We start from the raw sequence: 24,066 nt of genomic DNA, 5'->3' as shown, positions 1-24,066 counted from the left end.
CATTTTTTATTTTATTGTTGACAGTATTACAGATGTCTCCCATTCCCTCTCCCCCTCTTACCTTCCTATATATCTTATATTTTAATGACAGAAATTGTGGGTCAAAAGTATTAGAGGCTTTTTAGGGTTTAAGTTTTCTTCTGGAGGGCTGTCAACTTGATTCTAGTGAAGACTGGTCTAAGTTCCAGTAAGAACTACTCTATTCAGTTTTCTCTTTGCTCCTGAGGGACACCTCTTCTCCTAGGGTGTGGTCATTGCTCCTAGGTGTGGCCTGCCTAGGGAGTAGCTGGAAGTCTGGATGAAGCCTGCCTACCTTAGTGAGGCGTGAACTCCATTCTTGCTTTGAGCATTGCCCAGCTGCTGCAATGACTGCCCAGCATGGTGTACTGCCACCTGCTGGTTTCTTGCAATCTTACCCTGTACATGCCCAGGGTTGGAGCTAGCCATTGATTTCAGGGGAATATACATGCTGAATTTTCACCTCACTTCTCTGCTATTCTCTTCTCTTTGGAATTTTGCCTCTTGAGTCCCATCCATTTTGGCACCCTGAACTCTCACCTCTTTTTCTTCAACTCAGTAAATCAGCAACATTTGGCAATTGCTTTCAGGGCAATTCACCTTGTGCATTTCAAGAAGTTTTATAGATTTTGTTTAACTTTTAGGCAATGGGAAAGTTTAATCTTATGTAAGCTACTCTATCATAGCTAGAATTGGAAGTGCTTATGTGAGAATTTTAAAATTTTTTGCTGGTTATTTCCAAGTATTTTACATTACTAGAGGCCTGGTGCATGAATTTATACACTGGTGGGGTCTCTCAGCTCGGCCTGCGGAGATCGGGCTGAAACAGGCTCTCCAACATCCTCTGAGGGGTCCTGGATTGTGAGAGGGCAATTCTTGGGTGACACACCTGGAATCAGGCTGTTGAAGCCTTTGTTTTCCTCTTCACATCAAAAACATGTTTACAGGCTCCTACTGGCCAAATCTGCGATAATTTAAGAAAAAAAAGTATTTACTCCTAAGAAAATGTTTAGTGTACACAAACTTATATACAGATATTTAAAGGCCAAATTGTTATATCTTTGAACTACAATTGTTGTAACATTAAAAGATTTTCAATTATGTTAAACTTGATTTAGGCTAAATTCCTTGATGGATGAGCTCAAATATTGAAACATAATTGTGGCAAATAAGGATCCAAAATGGTGATGGAGTAGGTAGAAGCTATACTCACTTCCTCTCAGGTCCAAACTGGAATTATGATTAAGTTATAGAGCCTGAATAACCAACTTGCTGAAGACTAGCTGAAAACAAGTCACTGATACATCTGATAAGGGATTAATATCCAAAATTTATAAAGAACTTATAAAACTTAGCAACAAGAAAAACTAATTAAGAAATGGGCAAAGGGCCTGAATAGACTCTTCTCCAAAGAAGACATAAAATGCCCAATAGACATATGAAAAGATACTCAGTATCACTAATCATCAAAGAGATGCAAATTTAAAAACTCAATGAGATGTCACCTTACCTGTCAAAAGGGCTGTAATCACCAAATCAACAAACAAGTGTTGGCAAGGATGTGGAGAAAAGGCAACCTTCATGCACTGCTGGTGAGCATGCCAGCTGATGAAGCCACTGAGGAGAATAGTATGTAGTTTTCTCAAAAAATTAAATATGGAACTGCCTTGTGATCCAGTGAGTCTACTTTTGGAAATATATTCTAAGAAAAATTAAACACCAGTCAGAAAGAATGTATGCACCCTGTGTTCATTGCAGGGTTATTTACAGCAGCAAAGATCTGGAAACAGCCCAGTGCCCACCAGGATATGAGCAGATGGAACAGCTGTGGGACATTCACACGGTGAAACACTCCTCTCTGTGGGACCTTCACACAGTGGAACAGTCCTCACTGTGGGACATTCACACAGTGAAACATTCCTCACTGTGGGACCTTCACACAGTGGAACACTCCTAACTGTGGGACATTCACACGCGGAACACTCCTCACTGTGGGACATTCACACGGTGGAACACTCCTCACTGTGGGTCATTCACACGGCGGAACACTCCTCACTATGGGACATTCACACAGTGGAACACTCCTCACTGTGGGACATTCACACGGCGGAACACTCCTCACTGTGGGTCATTCACACAGTGGAACACTCCTCACTGTGGGACATTCACACAGTGGAACACTCCTCACTGTGGGACATTCACACGGTGGAACACTCCTCACTGTGGGACATTCACACGGTGGAACACTCCTCACTGTGGGACCTTCACACGGTGGAACACTCCTCACTGTGGGACATTAACACGGTGGAACACTCCTCACTGTGGGACATTCACACGGTGGAACACTCCTCACTGTGGGACATTCACACGGTGGAACACTCCTCACTGTGGGTCATTCACACGGTGGAACACTCCTCACTGTGGGTCATTCACACAGTGGAACACTCCTCACTGTGGGACCTTCACACAGTGGAACACTCCTCACTGTCCTCACTGTGGGACATTCACACAGTGGAACACTCCTCACTGTGGGACCTTCACACAGTGGAACACTCCTCACTGTGGGACATTCACACAGTGGAACACTCCTCACTATGGGACATTCACACGGTGGAACACTCCTCACTGTGGGACCTTCACACAGTGGAACACTCCTCACTATGGGACATTCACACGGTGGAACACTCCTCACTTAGGGTCATTCACACGGTGGAACACTCCTCACTATGGGTCATTCACACAGTGGAACACTCCTCACTGTGGGACCTTCACACAGTGGAACACTCCTCACTATGGGACATTCACACGGTGGAACACTCCTCACTGTGGGACATTCACACAGTGGAACACTCCTCACTGTGGGTCATTCACACGGTGGAACACTCCTCACTATGGGACATTCACACGGTGGAACACTCCTCACTGTGGGTCATTCACACAGTGGAACACTCCTCACTGTGGGTCATTCACATGGTGGAACACTCCTCGCTGTGGGACATTCAAACGGTGGAATACTCCTCACTATGGGACATTCACACAGTGGAACACTCTTCACTGTGTGAGAGAAGGAAGTCTCAACCTTTGCAATTTCACCGAGAGAGCATTATTCAAGTGAAATAAGAGATGGAAAAAGACAGGTACCACATGACCTCACTCATATTTGGAATCTAATGAGTAAACTTAAATAACAAAACAGAAACAGGCTAGAGAGCAAGCTGATGGCTGTCAGTGTGGGGGCTGGATGGTGGGCTGAGGGATTGGGAAAAAAGACAAAGAGCTCATGAACAAGAGTGTGGTGGTTGCCAAGGGAGGAGGGTGGGGAAGGTGGAGAACGGTAAAGGTAGAATAAATGGTGATGGGTGGAGACTTGACTTGGGTGGTGAACACACAATAAAGTGCACAGGTAATGTGTTGTAGAATTGTACACCTTAAGCTGTATGATCTTGTTAACTAGTGTTACCTCGGTCCTCATATATAAAAACCCTCATATATAAAAAGGGTCATAACGGCCAGTAATTACTGGAGGCTGACCAACTGGAAGTCGGTGCTGGCACTGCCCCAAAGCAAGAGGAAAGGGGCAATCAGACAGGCAGGCAGAGGGGTTAGGGGTGATAAGGTAGGCAGGCCAGCAGTTAGAGGAGATCAGATAGGCAGACAGCCCCTTATTGGGCTGGCTCCGCCTCCAAGCAAGCAGTTAGGGGCAATCAAGCAAGCAGGCAAGTGGTTAGGGGAGATCAGGTGGGCAGACAGCCCCTCGCAGGGCTGACCCCACCCCCAGCAACGAAAGAGGGAGACCCAGTCCAGCCAAGCAAGCCATTGCACCCCAGCCTGCCACCTACAGAGGGAGGCCACTGGTGGCAGAGGAGAGGGCACAGCGCTGCACAGACGGCAAGCAGTGGCAGCAGTGGGGTGGGGCCAACTGCCTGAGCCAAGGGAAGGAAAGCCCCTGATAAGCTTTGATCTCAGGCCAGGAGAAGGGACCCTACCCAAGGGGTCCCAGATTGTGAGAGGGTGCAAGCCAGGCTGAGGGTCCCCTGATTACATAAAATTTTGTGGACTGGGCCTGTAGTAAATTTAATAAAAAAGAAAATAAATAATTGCCTCAAATATTAAAACTATAAAGTGGTTTTATTCCTCTATTTCTATTTTTTATTTATATATTAAAAATCACAATAGTATCAGACTTTGAATAGATTGCATAGATAAATTTTGTTTATATTTTCCTTTAAGTTGGAAATTTCAAAACACAACATGAAACACCCTTTTCCTTACCATTTCTTCAATGTGCAGTTATAATGAGGAATTGTACTCTTAAGTTTGTGATAAAACTTTGGCAACTCCTAAAAATTGTATGCACTCCAAATATGCATTAGTTCATTATACCAATGTTTTGGCAACAGTGGTTTGAAATTTATAATATTTTGATAGCCTTTTATCCATGTAAAGTGGTTTCCATTTTAAAGATAGGAAGGACTGTCAGACATTGTGCCTTTAAGTGATCAGCTTACGTATTAGAGTTTTCTCTCTTTACAGTTCAAGGTTTTCCTTCAGAAAGAGATTTTGAAGATTATCTTATGCAAGATAATGACTCTAAAACAGTGATGGTTGCTTTTGTTTTTGACCATGAGTTCGAAAATAGCTATGATCCTCTGCCACTTAAGGTAAGAAAGTTTTATGTAGAAACTCTATGGCTATAGTTTCCAGGGACTTAATGAAGTGGAAGTATTTTATAATCTGGAGACTGTAATTTACCCAAGATCATGCTGCTTATACACAGCAGAGCAGGCATGTAGACCCAAATCTAACCACATCAGTGTCTCGGCCTTAATGCACCAGGGCGTTATGTTTGGGGGGAAAGATTTGAATTCACTGCCTACCAGGCCTTCATAAGTCAGTCATAGGCAACAATGGCTACTGAGGGGCCCCTCTTGCTGCTGTGTCTGGATCAGTAGCAGCCTCCAGCTCTGCAGGTGGCAGTGAGCCGTGCACATATCCTGGGCAGAGGACTGGGTGACAGAGCAGGTGCAGCTTGAGGTCAGGAGCATAGATCACAAGCAGGAAACTTCCCTCTTTCTTTTGAATGAGTCTCGTCATTTCTAAATCTAAACCTGGAAAACAGTGCTAAGACTTAGGAAGGCTAACTTAGAATCAGGACATATGTAGACTCTGAAGAGGAGTCTGGTGCCAGTCCCCCAGGAGGAGAGGCAAGGACAGTGCTTTGAACTTAGTGTCTCTGGTGTTGAGAGAAATAAAGTGTCCATGGAGCCATAGTTGCCATTTAAGACAGATGGTTGACAATGGAATGAAAAGTAAGGAAAGCCCCCAGGTGTGAGTAGGTTGTGGGAAGCCTTTCATTCTGTCTTCCCACCCCTCATCTCTTTCCTAGATGCCAACTTTTCTCATGCCTGAGTGCTGCATAGTTTAATTGTTGAATGAAAGGTAGTACTAATTCTGGAGAACTGCATGAACCTCTATGTAGGACACGATGCAATAGTTGAGCAGCAGGGTCAAGACACAGAAACCAGTAGAATCAGGAGGGGAAAGCAGAAGACATAAGTCAAGACCTAAGTCTTACATTACTGATACTGGTGCGGGCTTAGCAGCTTGCATAGAGCCTGCTCCAGTGTCTCGGTGTGGGTTCAAGCTTCAACCTTATGCCTTGGATACCTCCCTGACCCTACTGCTCTCACTTGTCTGATTACTCTGACTTACCCTTAAGGTTGCTACCATGACTCACAGTACATTGTCTCTTCCAACCATACCCATTCCTTCCCTTCTTGGTACTTCCACATTTCCTATACATATCTCAGTCACTGATCTTACTATAGCATAAATAATATGTAATTTTCCTCTACTACTGTAGAATTTGAGCTCCTTGAGTAACAGGGGCTCTGTCTTAATCCTCCAATTCTATATAATAAGGAGATAATATGCAAATTGACCATCACACCCTCACAAAGATGGCTGCCTATGACCAGGTCATCAGGGGGGTTAGTGAAGGACAATCAGGCTGGTGGAGGGGGGGCAGTTAGGGGTGACCAGGCAGGCAGATGAATGATTAGGGGGCCAGTGGTCCAGGATTGTCAGAGGCCCCTGGATCAGGCCTAAACTGGCAGTTGGACATCCCCTGAGGGGCCCTGGATTGGAGAGGGTGCAGGCTGGGCTGAGAGGACACCCTTCTCCCCTCTGCAAAATTTCGTGAACTGGGACTCTAGTATATGATAAGTGCCTAAAACTTCTGTCTTGATAACTGAACATATGAATATTTACCTTGACTTATATCTTCTGCTTGCCCCTCCTGATTCTACTGGCTTCTGTGTCTTGACCCTGCTGCTCAACTATTGCATCGTGTCCTACATAGAGGTTCATGCAGTTCTCCAGAATTAGTACTACCTTTCATTCAACAATTAAACTATGCAGCACTCTGTATTTACATTTGAATATACTCTTTAATCCTCAGGCAGGATTCCTTTTTAAAAAATATATATATTTTATTGATTTTTACAGAGAGGAAGGGAGAAGGATAGAGAGTTAGAAACATCAATGAGAGAGTAACATTGATCATCTGCCTCCTGCACACCCTCCTACTGAGAATGTGCCCACAACCAAGGTACATGCCCCTGACTGGAATCGAACCTGAGACCCTTTGGTCCAAAGGCCAATGTTCTAATCCACTGAGCCAAACCCATTAGGGCTCAGGCAGGATTCTTATGTTAACAATCATTTCTAGGAAAGGAAGGTTTTCCTCATAGGAAAATGGAAAGAGGAATTTACAAAACCTTTTGGTATATTTCCTGTCAGTGTGCAAGCAGCTGTCCATCTGGGGCAAGTCCATCCACAGCCTTGCTCCAGATTGCGCTTGCCTCTGACTGCCACACCCACTGCTGCCGCCTCAGCCTGCCTTCGGCCACAGGCTCCCATTTGCACTTTAACATTCTTTTATTTCTCGTTCCTGCTTAATTATGTTTTTGTTTATGGATATTGTTTGTTTCCATTTGCTCCTTGTAGGTAAAATATTATTTACGTTTTAGTTCTCAGAGGAACAACTATTCGGAGAAATCCCAACCTAAAAGTTGGAAAACAGATACTCTCTTTCCAGAGTATTCTCTCGCAGGACCCAGAAATGAACTAGACCCAACGGGGGGGAGTCCTGGTGAGCAGAACTTCGACCACACTTACTTAAATAATGCTAATTTTACAGCGAGAACAATCTCTATTTGTACATACATTTCCTCAACTTTTTTCTCTTCTTTGTTTCTTGTTGTTGTTAATCTTCACTCTAGGATATTTTTCCATTGATTTTTAGAGAGGGAGGGAAGGAGGAAGAAGTGGGGAGAAAGAGAGGAAGAGAAACATTCATGCGAGAGACACATTGACCCGTTGCCTCCCGCACATGCCCTGAGTGGGGCTAGGGATCAAGTCTGCAACCGGGATATGTGCCCTTGATCTGAATCTAACCCAGGTCCCTGCAGTTCACGGGCTCATGCTCTTTCCACTGAGCCAAACTGGAAACTTAAATATATATATTATTGATTTCAGAGAGGAAGGGAGAGAGAGATAGGAACATCAATGATGAGAGAGAATCATTGATTGGCTGCCTCCTGCATATCCTCCTATTGGGGATTGAGCCCACAATCCAGCCATGTGCCCTTAACCAGAATCAAACCTGGAACCCTTCAGTCTGCAGGCTGATGCTCTATCTATTGAGCCAATTTTCAACTTTTGATAAACATTATTTTTTTTTTAACTTATTATACTGGTGTTGTTGTTTTTCTTAATTTAAAAATTTTAGTGTCCCAAAACTCATGAAAAATCCTATAGATTGGACAATGCATTTTTATCCTTTCTTGATCATTATCATTGTATATCCTTATATTTTCATGTAGATTTATTTATGAAACTTTGATTTTAATGACTTACTATATACATTTCCAGATACTGACATAGAATAAGTAATTATAGCTATGTGGTATTCTGCTGAGCTAATGAAAAGTTTTCAGTATAGCTATTGTAATTTAAAATTTACTACACATACTACCATGTGGAACTTTGCTTTCACCAAAAATAGTGCACATTTATTGTTAGGAAATTATTCAGCAAGAGAAACAAGCTGTAACCAATTTAGCATAATTCTTATTTGAAATATTTCCTTTAAAATATTTTAATATTATTTTTTATGTAAAAATATTTTTAATATTATTATTTTCTTTAAAATATTTTAAATATTATTTTTCAGTCATAAAATTTAAAGGGGAATCAGGTTTTTTTTTAACTTACGTTACTTTATTATGAACTTTGGACTAAGGTATTACTTCTTAAGGATTAGACTAGCGAAAGACTTAGAAAGCTAGATAATGATGATAGTTTCCATGGATGTGACATATAGAAACCCAAATGCACTGCTTTAGGGAGGGCCATTCTGGGTAGCTGTCTGGCAATGGCGGTTGTCTTAGTCTGTTTGGGCTGCTATAACCAAGTACCACAACTAGGGAGTTTATAAATAACAGAAAATTGTTTCTCCTGGTTCTGGAGGCTGGGAAGTCTGAGATGAAGGCACCAGCATGGCCATGTGGTCGTGATGGCTTCCTTCCTGGTTGTTGTGCCCTCACCTGGTGGGAATGGCTAGGGATCTCTCTACAACCTTGGTTATCAGAGCATGAATTTCATTAATGATTTCCACTCATCACTTAAGCATCTCCTAAATAAACCACCTGTTAATGGATTATTTACCATCACCTTTGGGGTTAGGGTTTCAAAAATTTGGAGGGGAAAACAAACATTCAGACCATAGCAATAGCCAAATTAAAAATATGTTCCTGAATATAAACATATTTATAAGTAAATTATTTTATGGATTTATAAGTAAATTTCTGACATTGTTGTTTCTAGTGGCAGGAGTAGAAGGCAATCAGGAGAACCAATTAGAAAGACTGGACTAGATTTATGCATAACAGAGTACATAAAATCTATAACTCAATTTCATTTACATAAAATGTATGTAAACAGAATGCTCGTATAAGTCTTAGAAGAACACATAAAACTGCATAAGGATACTCACTAAACACATTAGGAATGCTGCCAATTCTCAGATGACATGATATTTACATAGGAATCCGTAAAGACTACACTAAAATACTACTAGATTTAATGTGATTTTGGCAATGTAGTAGCATACAAAATTAATACCCAGAAATCAATGGCATTTTAAAACACCAATAATGAATTCTCAGAAAGATAAATTTTAAAAATAATCCCATTTATCTTCGCAATGAAAAAAAAAATTAAGATTCTTAGGAATAAACTTAACCAAGGAGGTAAAATACTTATACTCAGAAAACTATAAGATGTTGAAAAAAGATATAGAGGAAAAATAAACAAGAATATACCATGTTCATGGATTGGTAGAATCATCATCATTAAAATGTCCATAATACCCACAGCATTCTATAGATTCATTCTAGTTCCTATTAAAATACTAACAACATATTTCACAGATCTAGAACAAACACTCCAAAAATTTATATAGAACCAAAATATATCCCAAATAGCTACAGACTTGAGAAAGGAGAACAAAGTTGGAGGGATCACAATATCCAATATTAAGTTATACCACAAAGCCATTGTCTCAAAACAGCCTAGTACTGGCTGATAGAACAGGCAGATAGATCAATGGAATAGAACAGAGAACCCAAAAGCCAAGCCATTACACTCAGTATTTGACAAAGGAGGCAAGAGCATACCATGAAGTGAAAGACACTCTCTTTAATAAACGGTGTTGGGAAAATTAGATAGGTACATGCAAAAAATAAAAATAGATCACCAGCTTACACCATATACAAAAATAAACTCAAAATGGCTAAAGGACTTGAATGTAAGACGGGAAACCATAAAAATTGTACAAGAGCCCTAACCGGTTTTGCTCAGTGGATAGAGCGTCAGCCTGTGACTGAAGGGTCCCAGGTTTGATTTCAGTCAAGGGCATGTACCTTGGTTGCAGACACATCTCCAGTAGTGGGTGTGCAGTAGACATCTGATCAATGCTTCTCTCACATAGATGTTTCTAATTCTCTAACCCTCTCCCTTTTTCTCTGTAAAAAAAAAAAAATCAATAAAAATATATTTTAAAAAATCCTACAAGACACCATAGGCAGCAAAATTGCATACATACCGTATTTTTCGGACCATAAGACGCACCGGACCATAAGACACACCAGTTTTTAGAGAAGGGAAATGAAGAAAAAAAGATTCTGAAACAAATAGTGTCCTAAAATATTTTATGTGCATTAAAACCCAACATCACAGTCATAAACACATGTAATCAACCCTGTAAAGTAAACAGCAACATTTAGAATCATTTAGAACCATTATTAACAAATACAGTCAGCAAAAGACAAAATGTACTGTAAAACACAATAACGAGAGACTTCAGTAATAAATTAGAATAAAGTTGAAGATTTATGGTAAAGGTTCTGCTAAGATCTACAGTACGCCTACCCAGTAGTCAAGCACGGCAACAGAGGGCGGAGAGGAATGATTGGGGGAATAGACGCGGCATTCTTCCGGGCACGGAGTACGGGCCAGCAAGGGGTACAGGCGATGATTACGGTTTGGATTACGCAGTTACCGTACACCGCACCTGGGCTGACATGGAGATATGGCTGCAGCGAGGGCATGGAGGCTGACTACCATACATGGGAACTCCTCTACCACTTGGGGTTTACAGAGCAGGGCAGACACTCTGGGCACGGAGGAATGGACAGTGGCTGCAGCAAGCACACAGAGCCGGGTAAGCACACAGAGACCACACAGAGCCGGGCAAGTAAAAAAACTTTTTTTTTTAAGTATATGTGTAGGCTATATTTGGACCATAAGACGCAGGGACGTTTTCCCCCCACTTCTGGGGGAAAAAAAGTGCGTCTTATGGTCCGAAAAATACGGTATGTCATAGCAATATCTTTATAGACACAGATCCTAGGGCAATGGATACTAAGGAGAAAATAAACAAATGGGACTACTTCAAAAGCTTCTTCACAGCAAAAGAAATCATCAACAAAACAATAAGAAAGCCCACTGCATAGGATACTATATTTGCCAATGCTATTTCAGATAAAGATTTAATCTCCAAAATATGGAGAGAACTCATACAGCTTAACAAAAGGAAGATAAACGATCTAATCAAAAAATGGGCAAAGGACCTAAATGCTTTTCCAAAGTAGATATATAGATGATGAAGAGGCATATGCAAAAATGCTCAAAGTCACTGATCACAGAGAGATGCAAATTAAAAGGACAAAGAGGTGTCATCTAACACTTGTCAGAATGGCTATCATCAACAAATCAGCAAACAAGTGCTGGTGAGGATGTGGAGAAAAGGGAGCCCTGCTGGTGGGAATGCAAACTGGTACAGTCACTGTGGAAAATAGTATGGAGTTTCCTCAAAAATTTTAAATGGAGCTTCCATTTACCCTGTAATCCTACTTCTAGGAATATATCCTAAGAAACCTGAAGCACCAGTCAAAAAGAATGTATTTATCCCTATGTTCATAGCAGCACAATTTATAGTAGCTAAGATCTGGAAACAGCCCAAGTACACATCAGTAGATGAGTGGATAAAAATGCTGTGGTACATCTACACCATGGAATACTATGCAGCAGATAAAAAGAAGAAGCTCTTCCCCTTTGAGACAACATGGAAGGACCTGGAGATTATCATACTAAGTGAAATAAGCCAGTCCGAGAAAGACAAGTATCACATGATCTCATTCATATGTTGAATATAAATGAACAAATAAACTGAAGGATGAAATAGATCCAGAGACATAAAAGCATGGAGCAGAGTGTAGGATCTCAGAGGGAAGGTAGGAGAGGGTGGCTGGGTGGGAAGAGATCAACCAAAGAACTTGTATGCATATATGCATCACCCATGGATATTGGGTAATGAAGGATTGGGGTGGGGGGTGAAGGTTAGCTATAAGGGGTCCCTGGGGGAAAAGGAGGACATATTTAATCCTTTCAACAATAGAGATTTAACTTTAAAAAAACACACAAGGATACTCATCAACCACATTAGAAATGTTGCCAATGGAAATGGGGCAAGGTAAAAAGGAAAATGAAAGAGTGAATCAATAAGAGGGTTAAGGGGCATGAACCAATCGTTGGGCCATGAACTGAATGAAGAGTATGATTAACAGTCTTCTGAACATGAAGCTAAAAATATGTGTGTGTGTGTGAGTGTGTTATTTGTGTGAGTGTGTCTGTGTGCGCGCGTGCGTGTGCACAAACACACCAAAATATGTGCATGACATAAAACTAGAGATTGTTAAACACTCATTGATTAAAACATTTATGCCCTATTTTTATTCTTCAATTATTGACTTGTCTCAAAAAAGTGTTATCTTTTTAAATTTTTATCTTTATTGTTAAAAGTATTATAGATGTCCCTCTTTTATCCTCCATTGACCCCTCCTCCCCATTCCCACCCTCTCCAGGCCTTCACCTGTGACCATGGGATTATCTATATATGCATAAAGTTCTTTGGCTGATCTCTTATTCCCTCCCCCACTTCCCTCCTACATTTTACAGTCTGTTTTATGCTTCTTTGTCTCTGGATCTATTTTGTTCTTCAGCTTATTTCATTCATTAGAATCCACATAAAAATTAGGTCATGTGATACTTGTGTTTCTCTGATCGGCTTATTTCTCTTAGCATACTATTCTCCAGGGCACTCCATTCTGTCTCAAAGGGGAAGAGACCCTTATTTTTACAGCTGTATAGTATTCCATGCTAAAAATGTACCACAGCGTTTTTATCCACTCATCTACTGATGGGCACTTAGGCTGTTGCCAGACCTTAGCTATTGCAAATAGCACTGCTTTGAAAATAGGGGTGCATATTTTTTTTCTAATTGGTGCTTCAGGCTTCATATATTTCTAGAAGTGGGATAGCTGAGTCAAATGGCAGTACCATCTTTAATTTATTGAGGAAACTACATGTTGTCTTTTATAGTGGATGCACCAGTCTGCAGTATGTGAGGGTTCCTTATTCTCCACACCCTCACCAGCATTTCTCGTCTATTGATTTGTTGATGACAGCCATTCTGACAGGTGTGAGTTGATACCTCATTGTCATTTTAATTTGCATCTCTCAGATGATTAGTGACTTTGTCTATTTTTTTAATTGGATTGTTTATCCTCCTTTTGTTAAGTTGTATGAGTTTCCTATAAATTTTGGAGATTAAATCCTTATTAGATGTAACATTGGCAAATGTGTTCCATGCAGTGGGCTCTCTTGTTCTGTTGATGGTTCCTTTGCTGTGCAGAAGCTTTTTATTTTATTTTTTTAATATATTTTTATTGATTTTTTACAGAGAGAAAGAGAGAGGGATAGAGTTAGAAACATCCATGAGAGAAAAATGGATCAGCTACCTCCTGCACATGCCCTACTGGGGATGGGCCTGCAACCAAGGTACATGCCCTTGACTGGAATCGAACCTGGGACCTTTCAGTCCACAGGCTGACGCTCTATCCACTGAGCCAAACCGGTTTCGGCAGAAGCTTTTTATTTTGATGTAGTCCCATTTGTTTATTTTCTCCTTAGATTTTATTATCCTAGGAGATGTATTGGTAAACATGATGCTATACAATATTTCTGATGTTTTCCTGCCTATGGATTCTTCTAAGATTTTTATGGTTTCCCATCTTATGTTTAAGTCTTTTATTCTTTTTGAGTTTATTTTTGTGTATGGTATAAGTTGGTGGTTTAATTTCTTTCTTTCTTTCTTTTCTTTTTTTTTTTTTGCATGTCCAATTTCCCCAACACCATGTATTAAAGAGACTGCCTTGACTCCATTGTATACTTCTGCCTCCTTTGTAAAATATTAATTGAGCATAATCACTTGGTCTATTTTTGGGTTCTCTGTTCTGTTGTATTGGTCTATGTGTCTGTTCTTGTGCCAGTTCCAGACACATTTGAGAACAGTGGCATTGTAATGTAGCTTAATATTGGGTATTGTGATTCCTCCAATCCTGTTCTTTCTCAGGATTTCTGCGGCAAATAGCAGAAATTTTAAAATTATTATTATTATTCCATATACATTTTTGGAGAGTTTGTTCTAGGTCTGTGAAATATGCTATTGCTATTTTAATGGGATTGCATTGAATCTATAGATTGCTTTGGGTAGCATGGACATTTTAATAATGTTGATTTTACCAACCAATGAACACCGTATATTCTTCCCTTTGTTTATGTCTTCCTCTATCTCTTTTTCAACATCCTGCAGGTTTTTTTGTTTGTTTGTTTGTTTGTTTGTTTTTTAGTACAGGTCTAAGTACCTCCTTAGTTAGGTTTATGATTTTGTATCAAAAATTTTTTGTTGCAGCCAGGACTGGTTTGGCTCAATGGATAGAGCGTCGGCTTGAGGACTGAAGGGTCTCGGGTTCGATTCCAGTCAAGGGCATGTACCTTGGTTGTGGGCACATCCCCAGTAGGGGGTGTGCAAGAGGCAGCTGATCGATGACTCTCTCTTATCGATGTTTCTAACTCTCTATCTCCCTTCCTCTCTGTACAAAATCAATAAAATATATTAAAAAATTTTTTTTGTTGCAATGATAAATAAGAATTTTTTTTTTTAATTTTCTCTTTCTGTGAGGGCATCATTGGTGTATAAAAATGCCATAGATTTCTGGGTATTAATTTTTTATACTGCTACATTGTCAAATTCATTTATGAAATCTAGTAGTTTTTTGGTGAAGTCTTTAGGGTTTTCTATGTACAATATCATGTCATCTGTGAGTAATAACAATTTTACTTCTTTTCCAATTTAGATGCCATTTATTTCTTCTTCTTGTATGATTGCTATGGCTAGCACTTTCAGTACTATGTCAAACAGGGATAGTGAGAATGAGCATTCCTGTCTTGTTCCTATTTTTAGGAAAAATGGTTTTAGTATTTGCCCATTGAGTATAATGTTGGTATAGTTTTGTCATATATGGCTTTTATTATGTTGAGGTATGATCTCTCTATTCCCACTTTGCTGTGAGTTTTTATCAGGAAAGGGTGTTGGATTTTGTCAAAAACTTTTTCTGTATTAATTGATAATATGATGTGATTTTTGGCTTTCAACTTATTTATATCATGTTTGTTTATATCATGTTTTTTGATTTGCAAATATTGTACCATCCTTGCATCTCTAGAATAAGTCCAATTTGGTCATGGTGCATAATATTTTTAATTTATTGCTGAATATGATTTTCTAACATTTTGTTGAGGATTTTAGCATCTATGTTCATCAGGAATGTTGGCCTGTAATTATCTTTCTTTGTAGTGACTTTATCTGATTTAGGGATTGGGGTAATGCTGGGTTCAAAGAAAGAGCTTGGAAGTGTTCCATCCTCTTGACTTTTTTGGAATAGTTGGACAATCTGTGTAAATTCTTCTTGGAATGTTTGGTAAAACTCTCCTGCAAAGCTGTCTGTACCAGGGCTTTTGTTTGCTGAAAGTTTTTTGATTATTGCTTCAATTTCATCAATAGTTATTGGCCTATTCATTTTTTCTAATTCTTCCTGATTGAGTTTTGGAAGATCGTATTTTTCAAGGAATATGTCCATTTCATTTGGGTTGTCCAGTTTTTTTGGATCCAGTTGTTTGTAGTATTTTTTTTTTTAACAATACTTCGTATGTCTGGATTCAGTTATTATTTCACCTCTTTGTCTCTGATTTTTTTTATTTGGGCCCTCTCTTTTTATTTTTTGGTGAGCTTGGTCCTTTCAAAAAACCAGCTCTTGGTTTTGATCTTTTGTATTGTCTTTTTGGTCTCTATGTCATTTATTTCTGCTCTAATCTTTATTATTTCCTCCCTTCTACTTTGGGCTTTTCCTGTTGCTCTCTTTCTAGTTCTTTAAGTTGTTTATTACCAGTTTCATTTGTGTTTATTTATATATATATATATATATATATATATATATATATATATATATATATTTTTTTTTTTTTTTTTAAGGTAGGCCTATAGTGATATGAACTTCCCTCTCAGGACTGCTTTCATTGTGTCCCATAGGTTTTGGATTGTTGTGTTTTCATTTTTTTCCAAAATGTCTTTTATTTCTTCTTTGATCTTTTGGTAACACATTAATTTAATATCATGCTGTTTAGCGTCTCTGTTTTGTTTTTTTATTGTTTTTATTATAGTTGATATCCAACTTTATTTTATTGTGATCTGAGTAGATGATTGATATGATTTCAATCTTCTTGAATTTGTAGAGATTTAGCCTGTGTCCTAATATTTGGTTAGTCTTTGAAAATGTCCCATGTGCACTTGAGAAGAATGTATATTTCATTGCTTTGAGGTGAACTGTTTGAAGTTGTAAATTAATTCTATCTGATCTAGTGATTTGCTTAGGATTGCTTATTTTTCCTGATTTTTTTTTTTGTCTTGAGGAATTATCTAGTGTTATCAATGGGATATTAAAGTCTCCTACTATGATTGTATTGCTGTCAATCTCTTCCTTGATATATTTCAGAAGGTTTTTTTTTTTTTTTTTTTAATGTAATTGGGTGCTCCTATATTGGGTGCATATATGTTTACCAGAGTTGAATTCTTAGCTTGGAAGTGTTCCATCCTCTTGACTTTTTTGGAATAGTTGGACAATCTGTGTAAATTCTTTAGTATTATGAAGTGGCCTTCCTTATCTCTTATTATGGTCTTCACTTTGAGGTCTATTTTGTCAGATATAAGTATTGCTACTTCAGCTTTTTTTTCTCATTTCCATTTGCCTGAAAAATTTTCCCCATTCCTTCACTTTCAGACTGTGTGAGTCCTTTGTTCTGAGGTGGGTCTCTTGTAGATAGCATATCGGTCATGTTTTTTTTATACATCTATCTACCCTATGTATTTTGATTCCAGCATTTAGTCCATTTACTTTTAAGGTACTTGTTTGTTGCCATTTTTGTTCTTTATGTCTGTGGTCCTTCTTCCCTTTCTATTCTTTTTGCAGCAGTCCCTTTAGCATTTCTTACATTGCTTATTTGGTGGTAATAAACTCTATCAGTCCCTTTTTGTCTACAAAGCTCCTGATTTCACCTTCAATTTTATATGATAGCCTTGTTGGGTAGAGTAATCTTAGATTCAGTTCCTTGCTTTTCGTCACTTTGTATATTTCATTCCACCCCTTTCTGTCCTGGTGTGTTTCTGTTTAGAAATCATTTGATAGTCTAATGGAAGATCCCTTTTAGGCAACTTTCTGTCTCTCTCTGGCAGCCTTTTAGATTCTTACTTTATTGTTGACTAGAGGACAAGTGCATGAAACTCATGCACTGGTAGAGTCTCTAGCAGCTGCTGGCTGAGAGCTGGATAGTCCTCCCTCTCCCTGGCTGCTTACCATCACCAGGACCTCCCTCTCTTCCCCTAGTCTGCCACCATTGCTGACACCACCGCCAGCCAGGGCCTCCCTGCCTTCCCCTGGCCAGCCCCGTCTCCTGGTCAAACACCTGGACAACTGGCCGAGAGAACAATTTGCATACGTACTATGATTTTATTATATAGGATGTTTGCCAGTTTAATTACGATGTGTCTTGATGTTGGTCTTTTTGAGTTCATCTTGTTTCAGATTATTTGTGCTTTCTAGACTTGTGTGACTTTTTTCTTTTCAAAGTCAGGTAAGTTTTCTGTCCTTATTTCTTCAAACATGTTTCCTTTTTTTTTTTTTTTATCAGCTTCCTATTCTTATTGGACCCCTATTATATAGATGAGGTTTCATTTAGTGTCCCAAAGTTCCCTTAGACCAGTGGTCGGCAAACTCATTAGTCCACAGAGCCAAATATCAACAGTACAATGATTGAAATTTCTTTTGAGAGCCTAATTTTTTAAACTTAAACTATATAAGTAGGTATATTGTTATTAACTTAATTAGGGTACTCCTAAGCTGACCTTTGCTAAAAACTCAAGGGGCCAAATAGCTGCATGTGGCTCACAAGCCACAGTTTGCCAACCACTGGTCTAGAAGATCTATCCAGTGATGTCAGTGGGGTATTAAAGTCCCCTAGTATGATATATTGGTATTGATCTTTGCCTTTAAGTCCTTCAGGAGTTTTATTTTATTTTATTTTATTTTATTTTATTTTATTTTATTTTATTTTATTTTATTTTTTATATATCTGGGTGCCCCTATAATGGCTGCACATATATTTACAGGATTATATATTCTTGTTTTATCCATCCTTTTAGTATTATAAAGTGGCCTTCATTGTCTCTTATTATGGCTTTCATTTTGTTAAATATGGGTATTGATATCTAAGCTTTTTATTCGCATTTCCACTTGCATCGAGAATTTTTTCCATCCCTTCATTTTCATCCTTGTAGGTCTTTTGTTCTGAGGTGGGTCTCTTGTAGACACTATATATATGGATCATATTTTCTTATTCATAAATCTACCCTATGTCTTTTGATTGGAGCATTTAAAGCATTTAAGGTTATTATTAATACTTACTTTTGCCATTTTCACTCTTTATGCCTATGTTATGTTCATCCCTCTCCCTATATTTCTTCTTCTTACAATAATCTCTTTAGCATTTCTTGCATTGCTAGTTTGGTGGTCATAAACTATTTTAGGCTTTATTTCCCTCTCTCTTGTTTGTGAAGCTTCTAATTTCACCTTTAATTCTGAATGATACCCATGCTGAAATTAATAGTCTTGGATTTATTCTTTTTCCATTTTATTACTTTGTATATTTCATGCCACTGCCTTCTGGCCTGAAGTGTTTCATTGAGAAGTCAGCTGATAGTCTAATGCAATGGTTCTCAACCTTCCTAATGCCACAACTCTAATACAGTTCCTCATGTTGTGATGACCTCCAACCATAAAATTATTTTTGTTGCTACTTCATAACTGTAATTTTGCTACTGTTATGAATTGTAATGTAAATATCTGATATGCAGGATGTATAACCCCTATGAAAGGGTTGACCAGAAAGCCAAGGTTTGTGAGTTTTATAATGTTTATATTGTGGGAACCTGCTGCACTTTATCCCAAGCCAAATCAAAGCTCTCTGCAACTCTACTCAACCCTGTTCTACTGTGAGATTAACAAAGTAATAGATAGATGACCATTATCAATGGCGCAGTAGATGGGAAGTTGGGCAAAGGGATAAAGGATGCCGTTTGGAATCACAGGAGAACTGAATTTAATATAAGGTGAGGCCCAGATTTGGCTCAACTAAACTCATGGAATTTAAAAGCTCAGCTTGCCTTAGCTGGTTTGGCTCAGTAGATAGAACATCATACTGCTGACTGAAAGGTCCCTGGTTCTATTCTAGTCAAGGGCACGTATCTGGGTTTGGGCTTTGATTCCTAGTAGGGGGTGTGCAGATGATCAAGTATTCTCTCTCATTATTGGTGTCTCTGTCTTTCTCTCCCTCTTCCTTCCTCTCTGAAATCAATAAAAAATATATTAAATAAAAGCTCATCCCCCCCCCCCCCTCTAATTCTATTACAAAGAAAGGAGCTGGCATAGTCAACAAAATGAAACAAAAATTATACTTTCTTTTTCATATCTGGCATAAAATCCAAAATTACAAGATATGCAAAAAAGTAGGAAAATGTTCCCAGAATCAAAAGAAAAAATGAACATAAATGGGTGCATAAATAAACTATATATTGGAATTAGCAGACAAGGATTTAAAAAAAATATTTTATTGATTTTTTACAGAGAGGAAAGGAGAGAGATAGAGAGCTAGAAATGTCGATGAGAGAGAGACATCAACCAGCTGCCTCCTGCATACCCCCCACCGGGGATGTGCCCGCAACCAATGTACATGCCCTTGACTGGAATCGAACTCTTTCAGTCTGCAGACCGACGCTCTACCACTGAGCCAAACCGGTTTCGGCAAACAGACAAGGATTTTTAAGACACTTTATGAGTGTGATGAGCTGTTTACAAGAAAGAATGGCCACAGTGGGTGAAGAGATCAGATATTTCAGGGCAGAAATGCACAAGCTAAAACTAAAACAAGTGATAATTATAATAAAAAAACAACAACAACACTTAATTAGCCCTAGCTTGTTTGGCTCAGTGGATAGAGCGTCGGCCTGTGGACTGAAGAATCTTGAGTTTGATTCTGCTCAAGGGTACATGCCTGGATTGCAGGCTCAATCCCCAGTGGGGACTTGCAGGAGGTAGCCAGTCCATGATTCTCTCTCATCTTGGATGTTTCTATCTCTCCCTATCACTTCCTCTCTTAAATCAATAAAATATATTTTAAAAAATACATTTAATTAGGTGAGATTAATAGCATATAGAACACAAAAAATAGTAGAAAATATGAAGACACACAATATGCATTGTCCAGACTAAAGCAGAGAAAGAAAAATATTGACATTATTCAGTCATATAAAGAAATGTAGTACTGATACAAGCCACAGCATGAGTGAACCTTGAAAATAGTATGCTAACTGAAAGAAGCCAGGCACAAAGGTCACATATTATGATTCTATTTATGAAATGCCCATAATAGATAAATCTAGAAACAGAAAGCAGATTGATTGGTGGCTGCCAGGATTGACAGGAGGAGGAGTGGTTAACTGCTCAATGGGTGTTGCGATTCTTTGAGGTGGTCTCAATGTTTTAGGTCAAGGCAGAGGTGAGTGTTACATGACCTTGTGAATATGTGAAATGCCACAGAATTATACACTTTAAATTATTAATTTAAAAGTTTAAAAAATGAACAAGCATTAGTGACCTGTGAGACAATATTTAATGTTACATATTTGCATCTGATATCCTAGCTAATAAAATAGTAATATGCAAATTAACTGTCATTAAAACACACAAGATGGCTGCCCCCATGTGGTCAAAGATGGCTGCCCCCATGTGGACACAAGATGGATGCCACAAGATGGCCAGCAGAGGAGGGCAGTTGTGGGTAAGCAGACCAGCAGGGGAGGGCAGTTGGTAGGGATCAGCCTGCACAGGAGGGCAGTTGGGGGAGAGGGAAGCAAGCCTGCATGGGAGGGCAGTTGTGGGGGTACCAAGCCTGCAGGGGAGGACAGTTTGGGGGTACCAAGCCTGCAGGGGAGGACAGTTTGGGGGTACCAAGCCTGCAGGGGAGGACAGTTTGGGGGTACCAAGCCTGCAGGGGAGGACAGTTTGGGGGTACCAAGCCTGCAGGGGAGGACAGTTTGGGGGTACCAAGCCTGCAGGGGAGGACAGTTGGGGGGGACCAGGCCTGCAGGGGAAGGCAGTTAGGGGTGACCAGGGTGGTAAGGGAGAACAGTTAGGGGCAATTGGGCTGGCAAAGGAGCAGTTAGGCATCGATCAGGCTGGCAGGGGAGGGAAATTTGGGGCAATCAGGCCAGCAGGGGAGCAGTTAGGCATTGGTCAGGCTGGCAGGAGAGTGGTTAGGGGTGATCAGGCTGGCAGGCAGAAATAGGGGCAATAAGGCAGGCAGGCAAGTGAATGGTTGGAATCCAGCAGTCCTGGATTGTGAGAGGGATGTCCCAGATTGGAGAGGGTGCAGGCTGAGGGACACCCCACCCCCTGAGCATGAATTTCATGCACTGGACCTTTATTAAAAATAATAATTTAAAAATTAGCATATTCAAGAGCTCCGAGGCAACATCAAGTGGTTACAGACTCCCATTTCTGGGAAGATACTTACATGTCCCTATTCCTGTCACTAAATTCAATATAAACTTTGTACATTATAAATAAAACATTCACAGTAGACTCTAAAAGACAGGAGAAGCAGCCAAACCAGTTGTGATGTCTAGACCCAGGGATATGATGGTGATAAGTTCCCTGGTTTTGTTTTTGCCTCATATACCCCAGATTTGAAGCTGAAGAATCTAGCAACCAGAAGTGTCAACAGGTTCAGACAAAAACCCCAATAAAAGTCTGCATAGAGCCAGGAAAGGGACAGTCAGCAAGACATAACTTAAAACCACTCTTCTTCAGCCAACACAGCAGGAAACACTGAACACATCCCCTGCCAGGTCAGCAAAAGGCAAGTGAGGAGTCTAGACTTCTCCTTGTGTGAAGCTACAATATAATGAAGCGCCTCAATATCTTCACATCAGAAATACCACTGAGCCATAAGAAAGATGAAATACTGACATTGTGACAACATGGAAGGATGTTGAAAAATCATGCTATGTGAAATAAATCAAACTGAGCCATATTTCACATATATGTGGGATATAAAACTGAAAGCAATAAATGAATAAATAAGAAAAATACACAAAAACTCCTATAAACACAGACATCAGTATGGTGGCTACCAGAGAGGAAGGGTATGGGGCAGTAAAGGATAAAGGGGGTTCAATATATGGTGACGGAATAAGATCTGACCGTGGGTAGGGGGCACCCAATGCAATATGCAGATGATGTATCATAGAATTGTGTACTTAAAACCTACATAATCTTATTAACCATAGTCACCCAATAAATTTAATTAAAAAAGTAAAAATTTAATGAAAAATAAATATTATAAAATATGATATCTGAAATAAAAACTTCAGTGTGTGGGCTCAAGATCAAAATGGAGTGACAGATGAAAGAAGCACTCCTTGGAAGACAGAATGATAGGACTTATTGCCATCGGAAGCACACAGTAAAAGGACACTGACAAAAAGGGGAACAGAATCCCAGGGACCTATGGGATCTATCATCTGTGTCATCAGAGTCTCAGACAACAAGTAGGATGAACCTTGAGGACATTATGCTAGGTTAACTAAGTGAGACAGAAAAAGACAAATACTGCATGATATCACTTATACATGGAATCTATAAAAGCAAACTCAGAAACAAAGTGACGTGGTGGTTACCAAGTTGTGGAGAAAATCGGGAGCTATTGGTCAAAGGGTACAAGTTTTCAATATCAGATTAACAGAATCTGATGGTAATTATACCAAATAATGGTGCTTTAAATACTTGGAAGAGATGTTCTCACCAGAAGAAAGGAATGTCAGTTGTGTGACCAATGGAGGCTTTTGCTGATGCATGGTGGTCATTATTTTACAATAGGGGCCCAATGCACAAAATTCGTGCTTGGGGGTGAGAGCAGGAGGGGGGGCCCTCAGCCCAGCCTGCACCCTCTCCAATCAGAGACCCCTTAGGGAATGTGCAACTTTAACAGATGACAGCTCCATTGTTGTTTCTCTCTTTTCATGCTTAAACCCATTGGAATTAGTAGGTATTCAGAGTGTGCACACATTTTGGGGGACACCCCTGTGTATCTATTCAGCAGGGGAAGGAACCAGCAGCGGGTTTGGAACCTCAGACAGGGGAGCTCACTCGCTCCCCATGTCTCCCCACTCGGCTCTCCGCCTTGGCGGGCAGCGGGGAACCAGTGTTTCCTCTCGTTCACCCGCTGCCAGCAGGATGGGCAGGCCCCACGAGAGCGAGGCTGTCAGGGCGGCCTCGCCCACGGCGCCGGCACCCCCAGGGCACGTTCCTCTCTGGGTTCCCCATCTCGAACGCTGGCCTAAGGCACCTCAGCAAAGGCGCCGGGCCCACCAGTGTGTCTGTCCCGCCGGCCCCGCCTCAGCTCCGGCATTAGCCCCGGAGAGGAGGCCTGTCCCTGTCATCTCACAGACACCCTCAGCACCCAGAGCCCAGGCTCACAGACACCCTCAGCACCCAGAGCACCAGGCTCACAGACACCCTCAGCACCCAGAGCCCAGGCTCACAGACACCCTCAGCACCCAGAGCCCAGGCTCACAGACACCCTCAGCACCCAGAGCCCAGGCTCACAGACACCCTCAGCACCCAGAGCACCAGGCTCACAGACACCCTCAGCACCCAGAGCCCAGGCTCACAGACACCCTCAGCACCCAGAGCCCAGGCTCACAGACATCCTCAGCACCCAGAGCCCAGGCTCACAGACACCCTCAGCACCCAGAGCCCAGTCTCACAGACACCCTCAGCACCCAGAGCCCAGGCTCACAGACACCCTCAGCACCCAGAGCCCAGGCTCACAGACACCCTCAGCACCCAGAGCCCAGGCTCACAGACACCCTCAGCACCCAGAGCACCAGGCTCACAGACACCCTCAGCACCC

The 24,066-nt window shown here is 40.4% G+C and overlaps 1 protein-coding gene across 1 annotated transcript in view; it reads left to right on the top strand.

Moving 5' to 3' along the window:
* Positions 1 to 24,066, top strand: part of LOC311622037 (phospholipid-transporting ATPase ABCA3-like) — a 107,089-nt gene that overhangs the window by 24,213 nt on the left and 58,810 nt on the right. Inside the window, exons 4-5 of the mRNA XM_084882737.1 lie at positions 4,552 to 4,679; positions 7,027 to 7,171. Of these exons, the coding sequence (XP_084738863.1) occupies positions 4,552 to 4,679; positions 7,027 to 7,171 (273 nt within the window). The remainder of the gene's footprint in view (positions 1 to 4,551; positions 4,680 to 7,026; positions 7,172 to 24,066) is intronic.

The sequence above is a fragment of the Pipistrellus hanaki genome, assembly GCF_964339955.1.
Source record: "Pipistrellus hanaki genome assembly, chromosome: 4".
Taxonomy (NCBI): domain Eukaryota; kingdom Metazoa; phylum Chordata; class Mammalia; order Chiroptera; family Vespertilionidae; genus Pipistrellus; species Pipistrellus hanaki.
The sequence above is the reverse complement of the archived record's forward strand: the minus strand, read 5'-3'. Positions and strand labels throughout refer to the sequence as shown.